Genomic DNA, 21384 nt, shown 5'->3' on the forward strand with positions numbered 1-21384 from the left:
GTATTCCAAAAAGGAGGATTCTGAGATCAGATGAGACCAGGGTCAGAGCCCAGGTAAAACAAGACTGAAGGCGTCCTGGCCAGTGTGGCATGGTTAGAGCGTCTTCTGTACCCAAAGGGCTGTGGGTTCGATTTCCGGTTGGGCCACGTGCCTGTTTGATCCCCAGTTCAATCCCAGTTGTGTGTTCGATCTCCAGTTCCAGGCACAGGAACATACGATTCCCCAGTCTAGGCATGTACAGGAACCAACTAATCCCTGCTTCTCTCTCACATCCATGTTTCTCTCTCCCCCTTCCTCTCTCTCCAAAAACAGTGAAAAAATGTCCTCAGGTGAGGATAAAATAAAAATAAAACAAGACGGAAGGAAGGAATAGGACCAAGGACTGTTTGCTTGACACATTTGTCAACTGTGAATCAATGAAAAAAGATATACCCTATGGAATAAGCTAGGCCTGCCTGTAAATTCTAAGTCTTTATAAAAAATATGTGGCGTTGGACAAAAGTTCTCAGTATTTTTTGAATCTTACTTATTTATACAATAGGTTATAATATTTCTTTAACTGAACTGCAAAGAAGAATCAATGGGACAGCATCATGCAGTTCCCAGCAGAGTTTGGCACTGTGGGTGACAGGGGAACAAAGACTCTCTGCCCTCCCCCGGACACAAAGCAGCTGTGCAGAGGAGGGCCAACCGGAAGACCTTTCATAGGCAGGCTGGGCAGTCCCACAAGCACCCCAAATTTCATTCATAATTTACAGTTATTCTGAGAGTCTTTATGACCCCAATTATTTTTCTAAACCATTAAACAGAATCAATTTTTGAAAAATTTATAGTTGAGGGAAAATAAAGCCATTTCAAAGTATTTTTTTCAATCACATTAAAAAACCATAAACTTACACTGTGGGCAATACTATTTGATAAGGTCATTGTTTTAGCTATTATATTATTAAAGTTATTAGAATAACTAAAACTGGTCCAACCAATATTAAAAACAGTTGATTTGGAATGTCACATTTTGAATTCTGGCTATTTATTGTAATTTACTATTATTTAAATATAGAGGTGACTATATTTGTTTACATAATTAATTTGCTATCATATTAGATCAGCAATTGTTAACCTTTTTCACCTTGTGGCACAAATAAGCTAATTACTAATGTTCTGTGGCATAGCAAAAAATGTATTTTTTGCTGCTCTGACAAAAAGCCAGATATAATTTTGATTCATTTACACTGACAGCTATTGTTATGTTGGCTGTTGTCATTTTTTTAATTTGACAAGCTAACAAAAAGAGGTCAGTGCCTATGACTAAATAGTCAGGTACTGTATGATTTACAAATTCTGTGGCGCACCACGGCAGACAGGTTGAATGTATTAGATGAATCAACGACTGCACATGATTGTATCACAGGACGCAATCTGTGAGACATCTATTTCCCAGTTTTTTTTTTTAATTTAAAAAGTCTTTAATTAATACAAGCACCCTTACATCTGAAAAAAAAAAAAAAGATTTTTAACATCTTAGAGCTTAATTCAAATTCAACACATTATTAGTCACTACTAAAATAATTTTGATGCTTTCAGATTTAGGAAAGCATTTGTAAAATGCCCATGCCACACGGTGAAGCTCACAAGGCCCCCTGGGCCTTAAGACAATTTTAAAATTCAGTGGTGGTCCTTGATCCACACAGCTGAGTCATGCAGACAAGTGTGCCACCCAGAGGCGAAAGGAAGAAATGCACCTTAGATTTTAATGTGGTGATAGACGTTAAAATTTTAAAAATTATTTGTTATTACTTATCTTATTAAAAATAAGAAAAATTATAAGGTTCTTTCTGCATGACCAAAGGCTTTAGTGCCAGACTACATAAAAAGGTTGCTCTTGAGAGCTCTCACAACATGGAAACAAGCCCTGCGATGGTAGTCGTCACAGGTGCACAGTTTGCCAATTAAAAAACTGAATTTAACTGCACTATTTACGGTAAAAGCTTTCTTTTCCTTTTATAATATAACATGTGTTTCCAGAAGTACATATAAGTTCTGGAACAACCACCAATGATCTATTTAGACATGTGGGCCAAAGTTAAACTAATTACCAGAGATATTTCTTACTTAAATGAGAAGTTTCTTTCATTGGAAGATCTGTGTAATTTTCTTCTGGCAAAGGAATAAAGTTTATTTAGAGTGTTATGTTTGGCAGCCAGGGCTTCTAACAAATATACCAGTAATTGTAAAGGTTAAAGCAAAACAGTTAATTCTGTTAAACAAAGATATTTAAACAGCAGGGAGATTATAAAATAGAGATTTATGATATCCCCGTTTTGTCTTAGAAATCTTGACAGTGGAACTACTGCTAGCAATGGGCCATTATTTAAAATTTATGCATTATTTTGCCCTGTCTGGTGTGATTCAGCAAATTGAGTGCCTGCCTGTGAACCAAAGGATCGCTGGTTTGATTCAGTCAGGGCACATGCCTGGGTTGTGGGCCAAGTCCCCAGTAGGGAGCACTCGAGAGGCAACCACACACTGATGTTTCTCTTCCTCTCTTTTTCCCTCCCTTCCCCTCTCTCTAAAAATAAATAAATCAAATCTTTAAAAAAAAAGATTTATGTGTTTTACAACGAACTACAAAAGATCAAATTAACAAAAAAACATGGCATATATTACAATGTGAAAATGATTTTAAGTAAAATTTGAAAACTTTTCCTACACTGTAAAATCCTATTTTTCAAAATAATATTTTGGGTTCTCATATGTTATACTTATTTAATCTCATTTTATTGTTTCATTTTCACTCCAACACACTTAAAAGTAGGAAGATGCTTCTAAACTCACACCTATGTAATGACTTTCAAGAGAATTCAGTCTAGAAATACTGTTTACTGCTAACTTTAAATTTGTTTTTATTAAATTAGAAGATTCTACAGCTGATTATTATTTCCAAGTAAGTTTTTTTTCTGCAAAAACTTAGCAAAATACTGCTTGCAAGTGCAGCAGTGTTAACTACAGCATCATCTCTTGGTCCTGTCACTGAGGGATCTCATTATTCTCTGTGAGAGTTAATTCTCTTCCCTATTTATACCACATGCCCTGAGTTGCAACATTCTTCAAAAGATGCTTCCACCTGCAATGATGGCTGCAAAATATCTGAGCACAGAGCACAAACACTTCTACTTTCCCATCTATTTCTATTATTTAGGAAATAAATGAGACTATGGGTCTAAGTCTAGCCTGATATAAATGTCCTTTATACAATGCTGAAATTGGAGCAAATATAATAAAAACAACTCAGTTCATCAGTATGGCTATTAATTTCAGATAAAAGCTCAAAGATTAAAGCTCTAATTGTTAATCAGGGAACATAATGCAATACTTTGGTTGGGAAGGTTTAAGTGCACTGTGAAGCAACAAAGAAAAGCTGGTTAAGCCCTGGTTGGTGTGACTCAGTGGACTGAGCACTGGCCTGGGAACCAAAGGGTCTCTGGTTCAATTCCCAGTCAGAGCACATGGCCAGTCAGGGCACAAGCTGGTTGCAGGTCAGGTCCCCAGAAGGGGGCGCTCAGAGGCAACCACACAATGATGTTTCTCTCTGTCTCTTTCTTCCTCCCTTCCTCTTCTATAAACAGACAAACAAACAAACAAAATCTTTATTAAAAAAGAAAGAAAAGAAAAGGTGGTTAATCAGAATGACCTCTTACATATATCCTAGGGGTATCAAAAAGTCTGTATCTGCATCACACATTCAAGAATGAAAGAAATACAGAGAAGATGGCTACTTACAATTCACGAATGATTCAAGTTCATTAATAAATATCTACACTCCACATAGCTCAAAAATTGGTAAAGACCTAGTAATAAAATTAAATGCCTTACAATTTCTTGACTCTTTCCTACTCGTTCTTCCCATCTCCAATGCTACCATCTTAGATCTCATCATTTAAAAAATAATTATACATTCATTTAACTACTTCCTAATTAATCTGTCTCCAGGCCCAACTTGCTACTCTATGCTACCACTTTCACATTTTTTAAATCCATCCTCCAAGCAGAGTCCAGAATATTCTCTATGAAATACAAATCAATCACATCACTTATATGTTTGATATTCACATAGAAAATCAAGAGTCAGGGTGTTCCTGGCTTCCTTCCTGTCCTCTTCCCACTGGCAGGAGACTTTTCAAGAGAGGAAGGTCAGGGTCTGGCCACACCCCACCCTGTACACACAGAGTCTACAAAAAGATGTTATTGCTAATGACTCCTTTGGCCTTTCTGTTTCAACTTAACCACCAATATTTCTTTGTGGAAGAAATGAAAGTAACTCCTGATGAAGAAATGTCAGGACCCCTAATTTATGAATGAGGTCTCCCACAAATACATTCTAACTTCTAAAACAAGAGTTTTCAAACATTCAAACATTTTTATAAGACCAGAATCATGTTCTTCAAACAATATGTGATGTAGAACCCCAACAAAAAGTGGTTGAAGCCTTTTTGAAGTTGACAACATAAGCAAAGGTTAGATTATATAGAAGTGCATAGAATAAAATTCAAATTTGGTTGATTCAATGTGAAGTCAGTGGGGAGAAGAAACAGGTATATGATAAAATCTTATTTACATTTTGGAAAGACCAGTGTGGTATTGTGTAGGAAAGGGTCAAAACTACTGAGAATTTTAGCAGTTCTGATGTGTTTTCATAAACCCTAATTTGACCTGCAGAGTTATATGCACATTCCCAAAAATGCACTACCATGGTAAAGGAATCACAGAATACCTGATCCTCACTGGTTAATCCCAGGTGCATCACAAGGTAAAAATGCACCAGGAAGTCTGAGTTTGGCAGAACATCCTGGCGTCTGGTCATCATGGCACAGATCAATTTGTAGGCTTGTAGTTTGCCTTCCTTATATTCATTTGGCAATGTTGTTGCCTGCCAAGAAGATGATGTTTAAAGATTTAATCAACTCCAGATGCAGCAGAGCATTTCAACATTTCATTTATTTTTCTGTTTTCCATAAAAGTTGTTTATGGAGATATGGGATGTGTTGGCTTTAGAAATACCGAGACTGTCTTCGAAACATCCAGTATTGGGCAATTACATTTTTAAAACTCAATTTCAGGAAGGAAGAGGAAATTACAATAAAGGAATAAAAACACATCAACTTGCCTTAAATAGCCATGATGCAAACATTCTGAGTGGTGGGATCAAGAGCGGAGGAGATGGAGAAGACTGGTTATCCAGGCTTATTGCTAGATTATCTCGAATCTAATTCACAAAGAGAAGAATTTTAGGGAACACCACAGTTTACCCCAACAATATTCTAATATTGTGTTCCATGGCCGAATAGGTTCTTCCAATAAAATTCCTATCAATTAAGTGAAAACCTACAATATTTACAAGTTTTTTTTATTATGAGATCTTTTGTCCTTTCAAATTATATGTCTAACTTACTATATGTGGTTTTAGACGTAATACAAAATTAGGGCATTGTTTTTCCTTGAATATTAATAACTGGAGAGGTTCTGAACTCTAAATGATAAGAAATGGTTCAACGAGTTATACTGTATAAACATAAATCATGGATTGAAAAAAATGGGGAAAATGTATGTTAGTAACACAAACAATAACCAGAATGAAAATTGTATGTACTTGAACAAAACCTTACTTATCTGTACAAATAAGACCATTTTTAATACTTAGTTATCTCTGTGGGGAGGCAATTTACTACTTAGTATTTTTCTGCATTTTTAAAATCTTGTACAATAAAACCAGTATCAGTTTTATAAAAAGAGTAATTAAAATGACTGAACAATGCCCTATTCTTTAATATCCTATAGTAATATTATAGTTATACATTAAATGAAATAATTCTTTTATATTTATAAAATGACCAAACTATAAGTATTATTTATTCTTTGATAATCAAACATACTTCACGTAAACACCTAATTTTCCTTCCAGGATATGTTCAGTAGTGACTTGCAACACAGTTTTTATGTTAAACTAATTCAATTTTTCCATATTAGAATAAAAGGTAACATAGTAAGAGTACCTTTGCTAGTTTGTACCAGAGTTCATAGAGATAGCCAAAAACTTTGGCATGGATCTTCGGCGACTGGATATTATTCACATCTCCAAGGATTCCCAAGATTCTTCGCCATAACACAGCGGCAGAGTCTGGGTGCCAACCAGTGAGGTTCCCTCCAGCAATTATGCTGCAGTCATCTGCAAGGCATTCGCTGCTATCTGTGGAGGAAAACATGTGTGTTAAGCCTGGAAACACAATCTTGATTTCATCATAGAGCCTTTTTCTTTAATGAAAATTACCAGTGCTTCAGGGTAAAATCATTAAGATGAAAATTGTTATTTGACAATTTTTACTGAATTATTTTTAAAAATAAACTTATTTTTTTAGAATAGTTTTGAGACGTATACAAAAATTACTAAGATAGGATAGAGGGTTCCCATATATTCTACAGTGAGCTTCCCTATTGTTAAACATCCCACATAGATATGGCACATTGTTACAATTAATGAACCAATATTAAACCATTATTATAAAGTCCATACTTATACTCAGATTGCTTTAGGTAATTTTAAGCTAATGACTTTATTCTGTTCCAGGATTCCATCCAGGATATCACAGTGCATTTAATTATCATGTTTCCTTAGCCTGCTTTTGGTTATGACATTTTCTCAGATTTTTCTTCTTTTTTAAGACGTTGACAGTTTTGAGGAGTACTGATCAGATATTTTGTAAAATCTTTAATTGAGATTTGTCTGATGTTCTCATGATGGATTTTTTCTTTTTGGCTTGTGTTCCTATAATGAATGTTTCTTACCTCTGATGTATGATCCTTTCCCAATATTCTTAGATTTCATTGGAATGCTTTGTTTAGGATTTTTGCTGATATGCTTTTAAGTTAAGATGGACCCTAATTTTTCCTTTTTAATTATGCATCTTGTGTGGTTTCATTATCAAGGTAACACAAGTTAGATAACAGAAGTTAGGGAGTTTTCTTTCCCTCTAGCATCTGAAACAGGTTGTAAAAAATAGTTTCTCACTTATTTGAAGCTTTATAAAACTAGGAATTGGCCTTTATTTTTATAAATATATTCAAATTAACCTACTATATTATTAAAATTTTTTTAGTTCTATTCCCTTTTCACCCCCAATATTCTTTCCTTAATCAATCTTGACAGTCTATTTTATTTTTTTAAAGAGTTGTTTCTGATAGTCCCCTCTATTACTTTCTAGCATATATGAGTATGCACTTTGCATCATTAGTTCCATTTTTAGTAACTTCTATATTTTATTCTGCCATTTTCCCCTAATTTTTTAATAGAACACACAAATTTTTTCTTTTCTAATAATAAAAATGTATTTTCCTCCATATAGTCTTCAGTTACATTCTAGAGCTTTTGTTATGTAGTTTTCACTGTAGTCCAGTTTGAAATATTTCCTAATTTATAATTTAATTTCTTTTTGGACTTATACAAAGTACAGTGGTTATTTTCTTAATGTATTTTTGTTTTATTATTCTTTTGTTCTTATTTATGTCATCACGTTCACAGAATGTGGTATAATTTCAAATTGTGGTATTGGTTGAGACTTGCTTAAAGATGTAATTGGTCAATTTCTGTAAATGTTCCATGTGCTTTTTATTACACCTTTTAATCACATTTTAATTCAGTTCAAAGTTTTATACAGGTATAAAATATCTTCATTCAATATATATAAATATCTCCATAAATTGTATTGTATAAGGCTTCTCTAGTTTAATATATTCTTAACTCATCAATTTCTTAGAGTTATTAAAATTTTCTACTATAAATATGGTTTTATCAGTAGTTCCTTATAATTCTGTCAACTTTTGTTTCATATATCTAGAGGTTATGAAGTTCATATAAATTCACAATTACTGTTTTTACTAATAAATGATTTCTGCTTTAAAGTTTATGTGACATACATATGTATAGCTAGACCAGTGTTTTCTTTCTTTCTTCTTATCTATCAATGTGTTTATTTAATTAGGATCTCCTTTGCTTTGCTTCTCTTTTAAATCTTTGGAGGGAGTTTAAAAAGTTGTGTCCTACCTCCATTACTAATCCCCTTTCTCTTTTATCTTACACCATTTGTTATTAACATAATTATTCCTAAAGTTGTATTCCTCACAAATTTCTCACACAAATGAAGACAAACTGATTTCTAGGCAATTATTAATTCCCACTCTCATTGAGTACATATGTTGCTGGTGCTTTTAGGGCCTAATCAAAGAAATTGAAGCACAGCTGGTGGGTGTCAGGAACTCAAGCAGAGGAATGACAAGACTCAATGAGGAACAAAAAGGAGTGAATCTGACAATGAGCCAAGGCAGATCCAAGAATGGTTTGCATCCTTTCCTGCACCCAAGACAGCTGGTAATAGCTTATTTTTATTAGACATTAAAAGATCCCAAATCACCAAAACAAAAGGTTTAGTAAGGGTGGCACATAGTGTCATGGAAAGGCCTTACTCAAATAGGAGCACTGTTCCTTCTTAAAGGAAAACTCATTTGTATTTCCCATATAAGTATCATATAATCTATTAACGAGACACAATAAAATGTCAGATCTACTTCAAAATGGAATTCCTAAACACTGTGACTCAAAGACAGGAGGTATAGAGAACAAAAGCCTGATTATAGGTCTTCGCTTCTCTGAAAGAGACTCATCCTCCTAATGTTTAATCTGTAAAATAAGTGCAATATCAAGCATCTGTCTGCCAAGAAGGTATGATGAAGCTTTAATGAAAGTTTATAAATCAACACAAGACCCCAAATACACAGCATAGTATGGCATTTATTTTTCCCCATAAAAAATACTATATCTTTAATCCCTTGAGGGGGTATTAAAAAGTAAAGGGATTAGATGATTTATAGTTCTATTTAATCCCCTCCCACCATTCCTAAAATGCAGCCATCAACAATAGAGATTAGCCCCACCCCCACCCCCACCCCCCGCACTCCAATCGCACTGGAGCTTTGCTTGAGTGACACCACAAGGCAAAAAAGGCTAGGTACTGCATCATCTGCACCTCCTTGCTACCTGCCAACTAATACATTCTCAGTTATAAAAAGGACCTTATCTAAAAAAATGTTTCAATACTCCTCTGCTCTCTGAAAAACTTATACCTCAGTGATAAAATCCTAGGTAACATCCCCATCAAAATATGTTGAGTCTTTTAGAAGTATCTGAAATGACTGCATGCTCAGTATTACTGTGGAAAAATTTTAACGAGATGAAATGTTTTTGCCCCAAACTACTGCACTCATGGCATAAGTAACAGAACAGATGCTGACGTTTTACATGTAGATCGTTCCTCAGTGAAGCAGTACTTAACGAAAAATAGGGATTCAAGAGATTTCAGAAAATTTCACGTTCACCAAAAAAATGCCAAATATTTACTTTTATTTTCTTTTTCATGAACAAGTTAGTATGCTAACCTAGTAAGTATCTCTTCATTTCATTATTACTAAATGCAATAGGGGCATTTAAATATTTTTTATTATACTGGAAACTCTTGCGAACAAATAAAATCTCTCTCTCTCTAAACATACACGTGATTTTAACAGAGTAATATAAAGTGTAGAACTTTGCAAATACACAAAAAGTTTTAGTCATAAAATAAGTCTTGGTAAAATAGGCACTTAGGACCAAATGATTTAATATAGGGGCAATTTTATGTAGGGGTAGTAGAGTGTTGAAGAAGCATAGGAGGCACTTTAGAAATGAATTTTTCTTTTGATTTGAAATTAAAGACAAACCTAAAGGCTCAACTGAAACACCTTAATTCTGGGACCAGAAAAATCAGGCCTGACCATTGAGGATCCAAAGTGGAGAAGTAGCAGGTCCGCTGGTGTTCTGTTGGCCAGCACTACAGCCTGGCTTTCTCTCCTTCCTCATCTGCTTTCCAAGATGAGCAAACCAATCAGACAGATCAAAGCCAAAATGCCAAAAAAAACCTCTAATGGCAAACAAGCACACCATTTCGCCAAAACAGCTTTGGTGGCAGGTAACAGTGAATATAATTCATATGCACAGCTATAATTAAAAGCAGAAGTGCTAAAAGGATTTCTGTAACAATATTTGGAGGCAGGGCCATGATAAATATACTAAGCAAAAAAGGTTTTGAAAGTGAATCTCACATTTTTTATTACTAAAAAAGGTTAAAATTTAATTGTTGTTTTAACTAAATAAAATAATAGCCTACACTTAAGCAGGGGTGTCCAACCTTTTGGCATCTCTGGGCCACACTGGAAGAAGAAGAGTTGTCTTGGCTCACACATTAAATACATTAGGACATGTAATCACACACACAAAAAAATCTCTTAATGTTTTAAGTAAATTTACAATTTTGTGTTGGGCTGCATTCACAGCCATCCTGGGCTACATGCTGCCCTTGAGTTGGACACCCCTCTTTCATTCATTCATTTGGCTATTTACTAATGTTCCTCACCTGCCCTGTACAGTTCTGGAAGTGAAGAATCAGCTGTCAACAACACTGACACCCTCCTGGAGATTACATTCCAGTGGGGGAAGAACAATGACCTTTTCCCCACTAAACCAAAATGTTGGATACCATTTCTAACTAAACCTTACCTTAAAACACATCACTGACCTGAAAGGAACCTGGAGAGGGAAGAACACCAAAGCTGGCTTTTTCCCTTCAGGGTTCCGCCACCCCTTAGAATTCTTAAAGTTTTTCTGATAATAAAAAGAAAGTTTTAATGATGCTGCAGTTAAATTAATGTCTAATGACTCTCCTTCAGTTAGCTTTTTAAAAACATATCATTTAAGAAAACCTTCCCAGGATTTGAAGATGGCGGCGAGATAAGTGGCAGCAGAGTCCACTTCCCCTGGGCACCAGTGAAATGCCTGGCTGATCTGAGGAACAGATGAACAGCCAACGGTATTCCAGTATATATGAAGATCGGAGACCAAAGATAGAGGACATTGAAAAATCAGACGGTAAGAAGAGTGCTTAAGGACAACAAGGTCCCTGGGCCCAGCACGGGGACCAGGGTGGCTGAAGCCCCCCATCTGTACCTGCAGGGTCTGCTGCAAGATTCTTGGGAGAAAGCCAGGCTGGGCTGTGTGAGAAGCCAGGTGCTTGTTTAGACCGGGGGGCTTGAATAGGAGGAATATTTAGAAAAGAAAAAGAGAAAATAGAGGCAGTCAGCAGCTGTTTAGAGAATTCTCCGCAGCAGCCGTGGCCTCTTGTGCCCCCATTACCTCAGCCCCTGGACTGTGAACACTGGATAAACAGCCCCAGCACAAACCTGAAGCCCAGGTTGGTGCGCACCCAGATCAGCGGCCAGGCTTCCCCAGCACACAGGCCCAAAGCCCGGGGTCAGTGTGTACCCCGATCAATGGCCTGGCTGCCAGCGGGCAACCACACCTGAAGCACTAGGGACTGAACACCTCCCACTTAGCCCCTGCGCACAGACCCCTGCAGGACCTACTTGCTCTCTAGGAGGAAGGCAGAACGCCCAGCAGAGGGAAGCTGCAGGGCTAGGGGAGACTGCAGTCCCCTGAAAGACTTGACTCAGTAGGGGGCTGAACTACCCTGAAGGAGCACTGAAAGCACCTAGCATCTAGGACACCAAAGAGCAAGAAGGTGGAGTGTGAGTTGCCCCTAATTGGTGCACCTCAAGGACAGCACAACTGGTGAACTAAAGGCCTAGGGTTGGGGTAGAAGGACACTGAGGAACTGGACCAAACGCTGGACAACAGTGAAGAGTGTGGCTCAGGAAGGGAGAAAAGTGAAACCAATCCTTCCACCCACCCCCTCCCATTTCACAGACAGGAAGACCAGCAGAACTGACCTGACAGGTTTAAAGCCAGCAGAAGACTTTTTTTTTTAAATTCCTTCTTCCTGTCTGTCCTTTCTTTTTTTATTCCTTCTTCCTGCCTTCCTTTATTTATTTATTTATTTATTTATTTATTTATTTATTGTTAAAATTTCTTCTTTTCTTTCCTCCTATCTTTTTCTATTCCTTCTTCCTTCCTTCCTTTCCATTTCTATCTCTTTTTCCTTTCTTCCCTTCTCCTTTTTCTTTTTCTTCTTTCTCCTTTTCCCACAGTAAGACAATAAAACCTGGACCTCTGAAAAGACCACAGTTAGACACAAACATGGGTCATCCAAATAACTGAGACAGTGAGACAAATTTCACTTTGCTATTCCAGAGACCTTGCAAGGTGGGAGTGATGAACACCAGTACACCTGCTGGAAGAGGAAACCCACCAACAAAGGAACCACCAACAGATAAAAACGGAAGAAGGTGAAGAAGGGAGTTGAAGCTACACTAACCTCAAGCCACGGCTGATCTGGAAATACAACTAAATAGTGGAGAAATTACTCAGAATAAACAACTGAACAAGAGTGAGAGAGAAGCCTCAAAACCTTGTACACACAGAAGAATCAGCTTCAACACAAACTGTCCACATCTTCACAACAGAATACAAGACATGGTGCACAGAGTGGCCCTCAGTTAACCAGCTCGAGGGAAGGACCCATCAAACAAAGACCCAACAACAATCAAAACCCAAAGACATACAGAGAGCCAACATAAACAAAAGCCCAAGACCAGCGAGCTCAGGAGATTAAGGAGACAGCACCACTGAAACCCACTGGCATTCTACCATAGAACTTCATACCATCACCCAGGGAGTCAGAACAGATCAATTTAAGAAGCAGAGGCTACAAGAAGAGTCTCACAAACAATGGGAAGACAAAGAAACAATCCCCAAATGAAAGGAAAGGAGGAAGCCTCAGAAAGAATGCTAAATGAAATAGAGGCAAGTCAACTATCAGATATTGAGTGCAAAGCAATGGTTATCAGGAAGCTCACTGAGCTCACACAGAATTACCAGGAACTACAGGGAAACTACAATGAACTCACTGCAAACTGTATCAACATGAAAAAGGAAATAGAAACTATCAACAAGGGCCAAGAGGAAATGAAGAATACAATTTCTAAACTGGAGAACACAGTAGAAGGAATCAAAAGCAGACTTGATGAAGCAGAGGATCGGATCAGTGAGCTGGAGGACAAAGTAGAAAAAAACACCCAGAAAGACCAAGAAAAGGAAAAGAGGCTCAGAAAGAATGAAGAGGGATTAAGGGAAATGCAGGACAACATGAAACATAATAATATCCGTAAAATAGGGATACCAGAAGGAGAAGAAGAAGAGCAATGGATAGAAAATCTGTTTGAAAAAGTAATGATAGAGAATTTCCCTAATCTGATGAGAGAAAAGGTCATACAAATCCAGGAAAAACAGAGTCCCAAGCAAGAGGAACCCAAAGAGGCCCACTGCAAGACACATCATAATTGAAATGGCACAAAATTCCAAGACACAGAGAGGATCTTAAAGGCAGCAAGGGAGAAGCAAGAAGTAACATACAAGAGAGCCCCAATAAGGTTAGTAGCTGACTTCTCAATGGAAACGCTCCAAGCCAGAGAGAATGGCAAAAAATATTCCAAGTAATGAGAACCAGAGGCCTGCAACCAAGTCTACTTTACCCAGCGAGGCTCTCAATCCAGACAGAAGGCCAAATAAGGAGCTTCCCAGACAAAGGAAGTATAAAAGAATACACCTCCACCAAACCAGCTCTGCAAGAGATGCTAAAGGGACTGTTTTAAGGCAAGGAAGGAAAAGAGAAAGAGACAGGAACACAGGTATGAATAAATGGCAATGAATAATTACCTATCGATAATAACCTTAAACGTAAATGGATTAAATGCTCCAATCAAAAGACATAGAATAGCTGAATGGTTAAGAAAACATGACCCACACATATGCTGCCTACAAGACACCCATCCCAGGACAAAAGACCTACACAGACTGAAAGTGAAGGGCTGGAAACAAATTTTCCAAGCAAACAGACAGGAAAAAAAAAGCAGGGGTAGCAATACTCATATCAGACAAAATGGACTTCAAAAGAAGGGCCATAAAGAGACACCCTGAAGGTAATTTCATACTACTCAAAGGAAGAATCCACCACACATAAACACTGTAAATGTACATGCACCCAACATAGGAGCACCCAAATACATAAAGAAAATCTTGGAGGACTTCAAGAAAGACATTGACAGCAACACAATTATAGTAGGGGATTTCAACACCCCACTGTCAAAAATGGACAGATCTTCCAAACAAAATATCAACAAAGATATTGTGTCACTGAACAATACCCTTGATGAAATGGACTTCACTGATATATATACAGCCTTTCATCCCAAAGAAGCAAAATACACATTCTTTTCAAGTGTACATGGAACATTTTCAAAGACACCACATGATAGGACACAAAGCAAGCCTCAACAAATTGAAGAAAATTGAAATCATATCAAGCATTTTCTCTGACCACAAGGGACTGAAACTAGAAACCAACCCCAAAGGAAAAAACCCAAAACACTCAAAATCATGGAGACTGAATAGCATGCTATTAAACAAAGAATGGGTCAAGGACAAGATTAGGGAAGAAATCAAAAACTTTCTGGAAACAAATGAAAATGAACTCACAAAAACCTAAAACATAAGGAACACAGCAAAGGCAGTCCTGAGAGGGAAGTTCATAGCAATACAGGCCTACCTTAAAAAGATAGAAACATTTCAAATAAACAACCTAACCCTATGCCTACAAAAACTCGAGGAACAACAACGAAGACAAGTAGAAGGAAGGAAATAACCAAGGAAGGAAATAACCAAGATCAGAGCAGAGTTAAATGACACAGAGACTAAAAGCACAATTCTAAGGATCAATGAATCCAGGAGCTGGTTCTTTGAAAAGATAAACAAAATCGACAAGCTTTTAAGTAGGCTCATCAAGAAAAAAACAGAGAGGATCCAAATAAACAGAAGTAGAAATGAAAGAGGAGAGATTACAACAGATACCACAGAAATAAAAAGGACTGTAAGAAATTACTACGAAGAACTGTATGCCAAGAACTTTGAAAACCTAGGTGAAATGGACACATTTCTAGAAAAATATAATCTTCCAAAACTGAATGAAGAATCAGCAGAAAACCTGAACAGACCAATAACAGCAGACGAAAATGAAGCAGTCATCAAAAAACTCCAAACACACAAAAGCCCTGGACCAGAAAGTTTCACAGGATAATTCTACAAAGCATTTAAGGAACAGCTAACCCCTATCCTTCACAGACTATTCCAAAAAATCCAAAATGATGGAAGACTCCTCAACTCTTTTTATGAAGCCAGCATCATCCTAATCCCAAAACCAGATAAAGACACAACAAACAAAGAAAACATCAGGCCAATATCACTGATGAACATAGATGCTAAAATTCTCAACGAAATATTGGCAAACCGCATCCAGCAATAATTTAAAAGATCATACACCATGACCGAGCGGGATTCATCCCAGGGATGCAAGGATGGTACAATATTCGCAAATCAATAAACAGAATACATCACATAAACAACAGCATAGACAAAAATCACATGAACATATCAATTGATGCAGAAAAAGCATCTGATAAGATACAGCACCCATTTCTGATAAAAACACTCAGCAAAGTGGGAATAGAGGGAGCATTCCTCAACATAATTAAGGCCATATATTGTTGGGAACTGCCCTGCCTGGTTTCAGAGGCTGTAACCCCCCATGATTAAGGCTGAGTCAGAGTTGGGACCATAAGCCACTAAGGAGACAAAGCTTGTCTCCCTGGCAGATGTGCCACCTCTGCCCACTTCACCCTGCTTGGCCCTGAGCTTGGCCAGTTAGCCAATGACGGGTAAGAATCCTCAAGGGAGGATCAACCTAAGACAGGCTCTGGTCACAGAAGAGGCCCGCAGGGAAGGACTCAGGGCACTGTGGAAAAAGGGGGTGATGGACCCTCGCCCCTCGGCTTTGAAATAGCCTGAGTCCTCATTCTGTCTGCAAGAAGTCTCCTAATCTCTTGGCTGCCATACTTCCCTTGCCTGACTTAAGCCTGAAGCAAAAACAGAGGGCAGTGCAGTCCTGTGCTGGGAGGGGTGGATTCCCTGGGGAATCAGGCCTAACAAAAATACATACATTCCTGTGAAACCTACTTAATTTGTACCCTCAGTTTAAGAGATAAGGGTCCAGACCTGAGATGAGTCTGGCGCCTGAAGTTTTATGGCCCTCTAACTAATTGGCTGTAACTCAGAATAAGCCCTCAGAGTTCTCTCTAAATCATGTATTGTTTAACCCTTACTGGCTGACAATGATTGATGAGCTTTATCCGTATTCCTATGCGAATGAACCTAATAAAAGCCCCTAGAGAGAGAGGCTATGGGCCCTTCTCCCCTTGAGAGAAACGGCCACCTTTCCTCCCCAAGCAGATCATGTCTTGGTAGTCTTTTTCTTCATCTGTGGCAGACCCGGGGGGCTGCGTTAAAGCCCCCCGACATCTGGCGCCCGGAACAGGGACCGGAGGATTTTCAGGACCTACACGGACCAGAGGCTTCGAGCCACCATCGCCAGGTCTTCATCCATGGCAGACCCAGTGGGGCTGCGTTAAAGCCCCCCGACAATATATGACAGACCTACAGCCACATCATACTCAATGGACAAAAACTTAGAGCTTTCCCACTAAGATCAGGAACAAAACAAGGATGCCCTCTCTCACCACTCCTATTCAACACAGTATTGGAAGTCCTAGCCACAGCAATCAGACAAGAAAAAGAAATAAAGGGCATCCAAATTGGAAAGGAGGAAATGAAACTGTCACTGTTTGCAGATGACATGATAGTGTACATGGAAAATCCTATAGACTCCACCAAAAAACTACTTGATGTAATAAATGAATTTGGCAAAATAGCTGGATACAAAGTCAATACTCAGGAATCAATGGCATTCATGTTTACCAACAATGAAACAGCAGAAACAGAAATCAGGAAAAAAAATCCCATTTGATATAGCAACATGAAAAATTAAGTATGTAGGAATAAACTTAATTAAGGAGGTAAAAGACCTGTACTTAGAAAACTACACAACATTGAAGAAAGAAATTAAGGAAGACACAAACAAATGGAAGCATGTACCATGCTCATGGATTGGAAGAATGCACATCACCAAAATGGCCATACTACCCAAAGCAATTTATAGATTCAATGCAATCCCTATTAGAGTACCCATGACATATTTCACAGATATAGAACGAACATTTCAGAAATTTATATGGAACCATAAACGACCCCGAATAGCTGCAGCAATTTTGAGAAAGAAGAACAAAGCAGGAGGGATCACCATACCTGATATCAAACTGTATTACAAGGCCAGTGTAATCAAAACACCCTGGTACTGGCATAAAAACAGGCACATAGACCAATGGAACAGAACAGAGAGACCAGAAATAAACCCAAGTCTTTAGAGTCAATTAATATTTGACAAAGGAGGCAGGAGCATAAAATGGAACAAGAATAGCCTCTTCAACAAATGGTGTTGGGAGATCTGAACAGCTATGTGCAAAAAAATGAAGCTCCATCACCAACTTACACCATACACAAAAATAAACTCAAGGTGGGTAAAAGACTTAATATAAGTTATAACACCATAAAAGTCCTAGAGGAAAACATTGGCAGGAAAATCTCAAACATTCCACGCAGCAACATCCTCACAGACACATCCCCTAAAGCAAGGGACATAAAGGAAAGAATAAACAAATGGGATCTCATCAAATTAAAAAGCTTCCGCATGGCTAAAGAAAACAGCATTAAAATGTAAAGAGAACCAACGTATGGGAAAACATATTTGCCAATGATACCTCAGACAGGGGCCTGATCTCCAAAATATATAAAGCACTCACACAACTCCACTCCAGGAAGACAATCAACCCAATTAAAAAATGGGCAAAGGACTTGAACACACACTTCTCCAAGGAAGACATGCAGAGGACCCAGAGACATATGAAAAGATGCTCAGCATCACTAGCCATCACAGAGATGCAAATTAAAACCACAATGAGGTACCATCTCATACCAGTCAGAGTGGCCAACATAAACAAATCAACAAACAAATGTTGGAGAGGATGTGGACAAAAGGGAACCCTAGTACACCGTTGGTGGGAATGCAGATTGGTGAGGCCACTGTGGAAAACAGTATGGAATTTCCTCAGAACACTAAAAATTGAACTGCCCTTTGACCCAGCAATTCCGCTGCTGGGATTATACCCTAAGAACCCTGAAACACCAATCCAAGAGAACCTATGCACTGCAATGTGTATAGCAGCACAATTTACAATAGCCAAGTACTGGAAGCAACCAAAGTGCCCATCAGCAAATGAGTGGGTCCAAAAACTATGGTATATTTACACAATGGAATTCTATGCAGCAGAGAGAAAGAAGGAGCTTATACCCTTTGCAACAGCATGGATGGAACTGGAGAGCATTATGCTAAGTGAAATAAGCTAGACGGTGAGGGACAAATACTGTATGATCTCACCTTTAACTGGAACATAATCAACAAGAGGAAAAAACAAACAAAATATAACCAGATACACTGAAGTTAAGAACAATCTGACAATAGCCAGAGGGGAGTGGGGAAGGGACAGTGGGGAGAGGGGTTTACAGGAACTACTATAAAGGACACATGGACAAAATCAAGGGGGAGGGTTGAGGTGGGGGAGGGAGGTGGGTTTGGCTGGTGTGGGGTGGAGGGATGGGGAGAAAAGGCAGACAACTGTAATTGAATAACAATAAAAAAAATAACAAAGAAAAAAAAAGAAACCCTTCCCCACCCAAAAGTCTTAAGATATTTTTAAAAGGTATTTTTCTGCTAAAAGTTTTCAAAATTTCCTTTTAATGTTTAAGTATTTTATCCATCTGGAATTGACTGTGGGCATGGTGTAAGGTAGGGATTCTATTTCGTTTTTTTCTATTTGACTAAATACTTGCCCCACAGGCATTTGTTAAAACAGTAAATCCTTTCCTTGTTAGATCTGGACTGCCACCTCTTTCATAACATCCTGATTTCATTCCTGTGTGGATTCAGTATTTTATATTCTATTCTATTACTCTATTTTTCTATCTCTGTGATTAAAACTTTCTTTACAGGAACCTCATAGCACTTATCACATTATTTGTCACTACAAGGAAATGTTTTGTTTTCTTGGTAAGCTATTAAGTCAATTGTGGTTATAACTTATTCCTGTTTTTATTTCTTATAGCATCAAAATCAGTATTTCCAGTTTGTAATTTTATTTTCTAAATAAGAGATTATGTCAGCAGCAATATTCTTAGTTATAGAGTCCTAAATATTCTTCAAAATCATTACCTCAACAAAACAAAATTGATAAAGGTATCAACTGATGCTCTGGATCCAGAACCTCCAGATTAGGAAAGGACTGTCCCTGCCCCTCCTAGGGTTAATAATTCCAAGAGACAGCCAACAACTCAGCAGGAATTGTTCCTTTCACACTACCCAATCCAAAGCTCATACCTCCCAAGTATCTCCTTTATCTGGTTCTTTCATGTCAAGCCAATATATCCCCCTGCCACAATCACCCCAGGGCCTGGTACTGGGCAACTAGGGACAGCATCTATGTTGCAGAGTTAGCTGAAATTGTTCAAACTAGCCAATCCTATCTCTGCTTACCCCGGCTTGCCTTGCCTTTCCCATGGAAATGACATTAAGGTTGTTGCACAGTTTTCCCCAGCTTTCCCACTGTCTCCTGACCAACTCTGGTGCTTTCCTGTGTGGCTCACCTGCACAGCAGGCCAGGCCTCCTGTTTCTAGGGACCTGTGAGTATAAAGTTATTCCTTCATGATAATCATTTCCATGTCTGCATGTCTTACCTTACCAGATTAAAACAAATCCCCAGTACATTTTGACAGAAGACACAATTAATTTAGCTGTTATTTTCAGTAAACATGAAATGATTTAAATGAGAGAGCAAATATAAAACTAAGCTGTTATTTTGCCAGTGATGAAAGAATTTAAGATTTTAGACATTTATTGTTCTAAGCATTTGATAATTGGTAGGATTATTCAATGAGAAACAGATACACTCAAATTATTTGATCACTCTCTTGGCATGTCCTAAAGGCCAGGCTAACATGAGTTTTATTTTGTACATTTATAAAGAAATCCTCTTAAGAACAGAAAGTTAAATTCAGAACTGTGATAATCCTTAAACCTTATCATATTACAGTTTGTCCTTTTCACAGATGACAAGATGAACTATTGAACTGAGTGTCCTGATTCTCTACATTAGTATTTCAAAGAAGAGCTAAGTAGCTGGAGGAGTTAATCATGACAGAGAGAATACATCATATACAATTACCTCACATAAGTTTATTAAATTGAGCTATCCCATGTATACTCTGAAATGGGATCAAAACTAATCTTTATAAAGGACAAAGGAAGTAATCACCCAATTTTCTTTCTTTTCAATAAAAATAATTAAAACTAGTTTCTGTTTAAATAAATTCAACTTATTAAAGATTCAGTATTGCCTTCAATAGTGCCACCATGAGTTCCCCTTGGGTAGTCTGTATATTAAACCCAGAGAAGCCATTTATTCCATGAATATATTAATGATTTTCAAATAGTTTAAAGGGTTTTGCATTTGTAATTTTAACAGCAGTGCAGTGGAAGGGAGTAGACACCACTGCATGTGGAGTCAAAACACTTTAAAATTCAGTTCTAACTCTGGCACTTACCTTCTAGCTAGACTAAATTTCTCAGGGACTAAGTTTCCCCATCTCTAACACAGACTATGTAAGATTTAGCCTGCTTACCATACAGGCCAGAATTGAGTTATTTGTAAAGGGGTTAGCGTCCATAAAAATTTACAGTATTATTATTCAAAATCATAATACGTAACTATATATAAACAATTTTAAAATACTTTAAAAGGAAATGCAAATATGAGAAGTACAAATTGCTACCCAATAATTTATAAACTAAGAACACGGTTTGCCAACCATTTTCTCATTGCCTTTGCAAGGATTCTACCATTGGCAGATTTGAATACATAGACCGAAAATGTCCACTATCTTCTAAGGACAGCACTACAGCATTATAAGGCAGTATGTTATTCATTTACAGCTAACTGGTCTGTTTTTCTCTGTTTATTATTCTATTTCTAAAATGCACACACATTAAATACACATTAAGATCATATTTCTTGGTCTTACCTATCTTATAGATAAAAGATTTTATCCTACACCACTTTTCCTATGTAAATTTTATGAAGTTTTAATGTTACGCCATCAAAAATTTCCAAAACATAACAGACTTCGGTTAAATTTTACATTAGGATGATTAGAAACCAAAGTTTGCTTGGTTAAAAAAACTACTTAAGGTAAAACTTGATATGAAAATCATTTTTGACATTTTAAAAACAAC

At 37.5% G+C, this 21384-nt stretch overlaps 1 protein-coding gene across 4 annotated transcripts in view; it reads right to left on the bottom strand.

The window, feature by feature from the left end:
- RALGAPA2 (Ral GTPase activating protein catalytic subunit alpha 2) overlaps positions 1-21384 on the bottom strand; it is a 374904-nt gene that overhangs the window by 193056 nt on the left and 160464 nt on the right. For all 4 annotated transcript variants that reach the window (XR_006655322.3, XR_006655321.3, XM_024559518.4 and 1 more), the window contains exons 21-23: positions 6051-6244; positions 5165-5263; positions 4772-4927 (exon numbers count right to left, since the gene is read on the bottom strand). Coding sequence is in view for 2 of the 4 variants with exons in the window: in XM_024559518.4 (XP_024415286.1) it covers positions 4772-4927; positions 5165-5263; positions 6051-6244 (449 nt within the window). In the remaining 2 variants the exon portion in view is untranslated. The remainder of the gene's footprint in view (positions 1-4771; positions 4928-5164; positions 5264-6050; positions 6245-21384) is intronic.

The sequence above is a fragment of the Desmodus rotundus genome, chromosome 6 (assembly GCF_022682495.2).
Source record: "Desmodus rotundus isolate HL8 chromosome 6, HLdesRot8A.1, whole genome shotgun sequence".
NCBI lineage: Eukaryota > Metazoa > Chordata > Mammalia > Chiroptera > Phyllostomidae > Desmodus > Desmodus rotundus.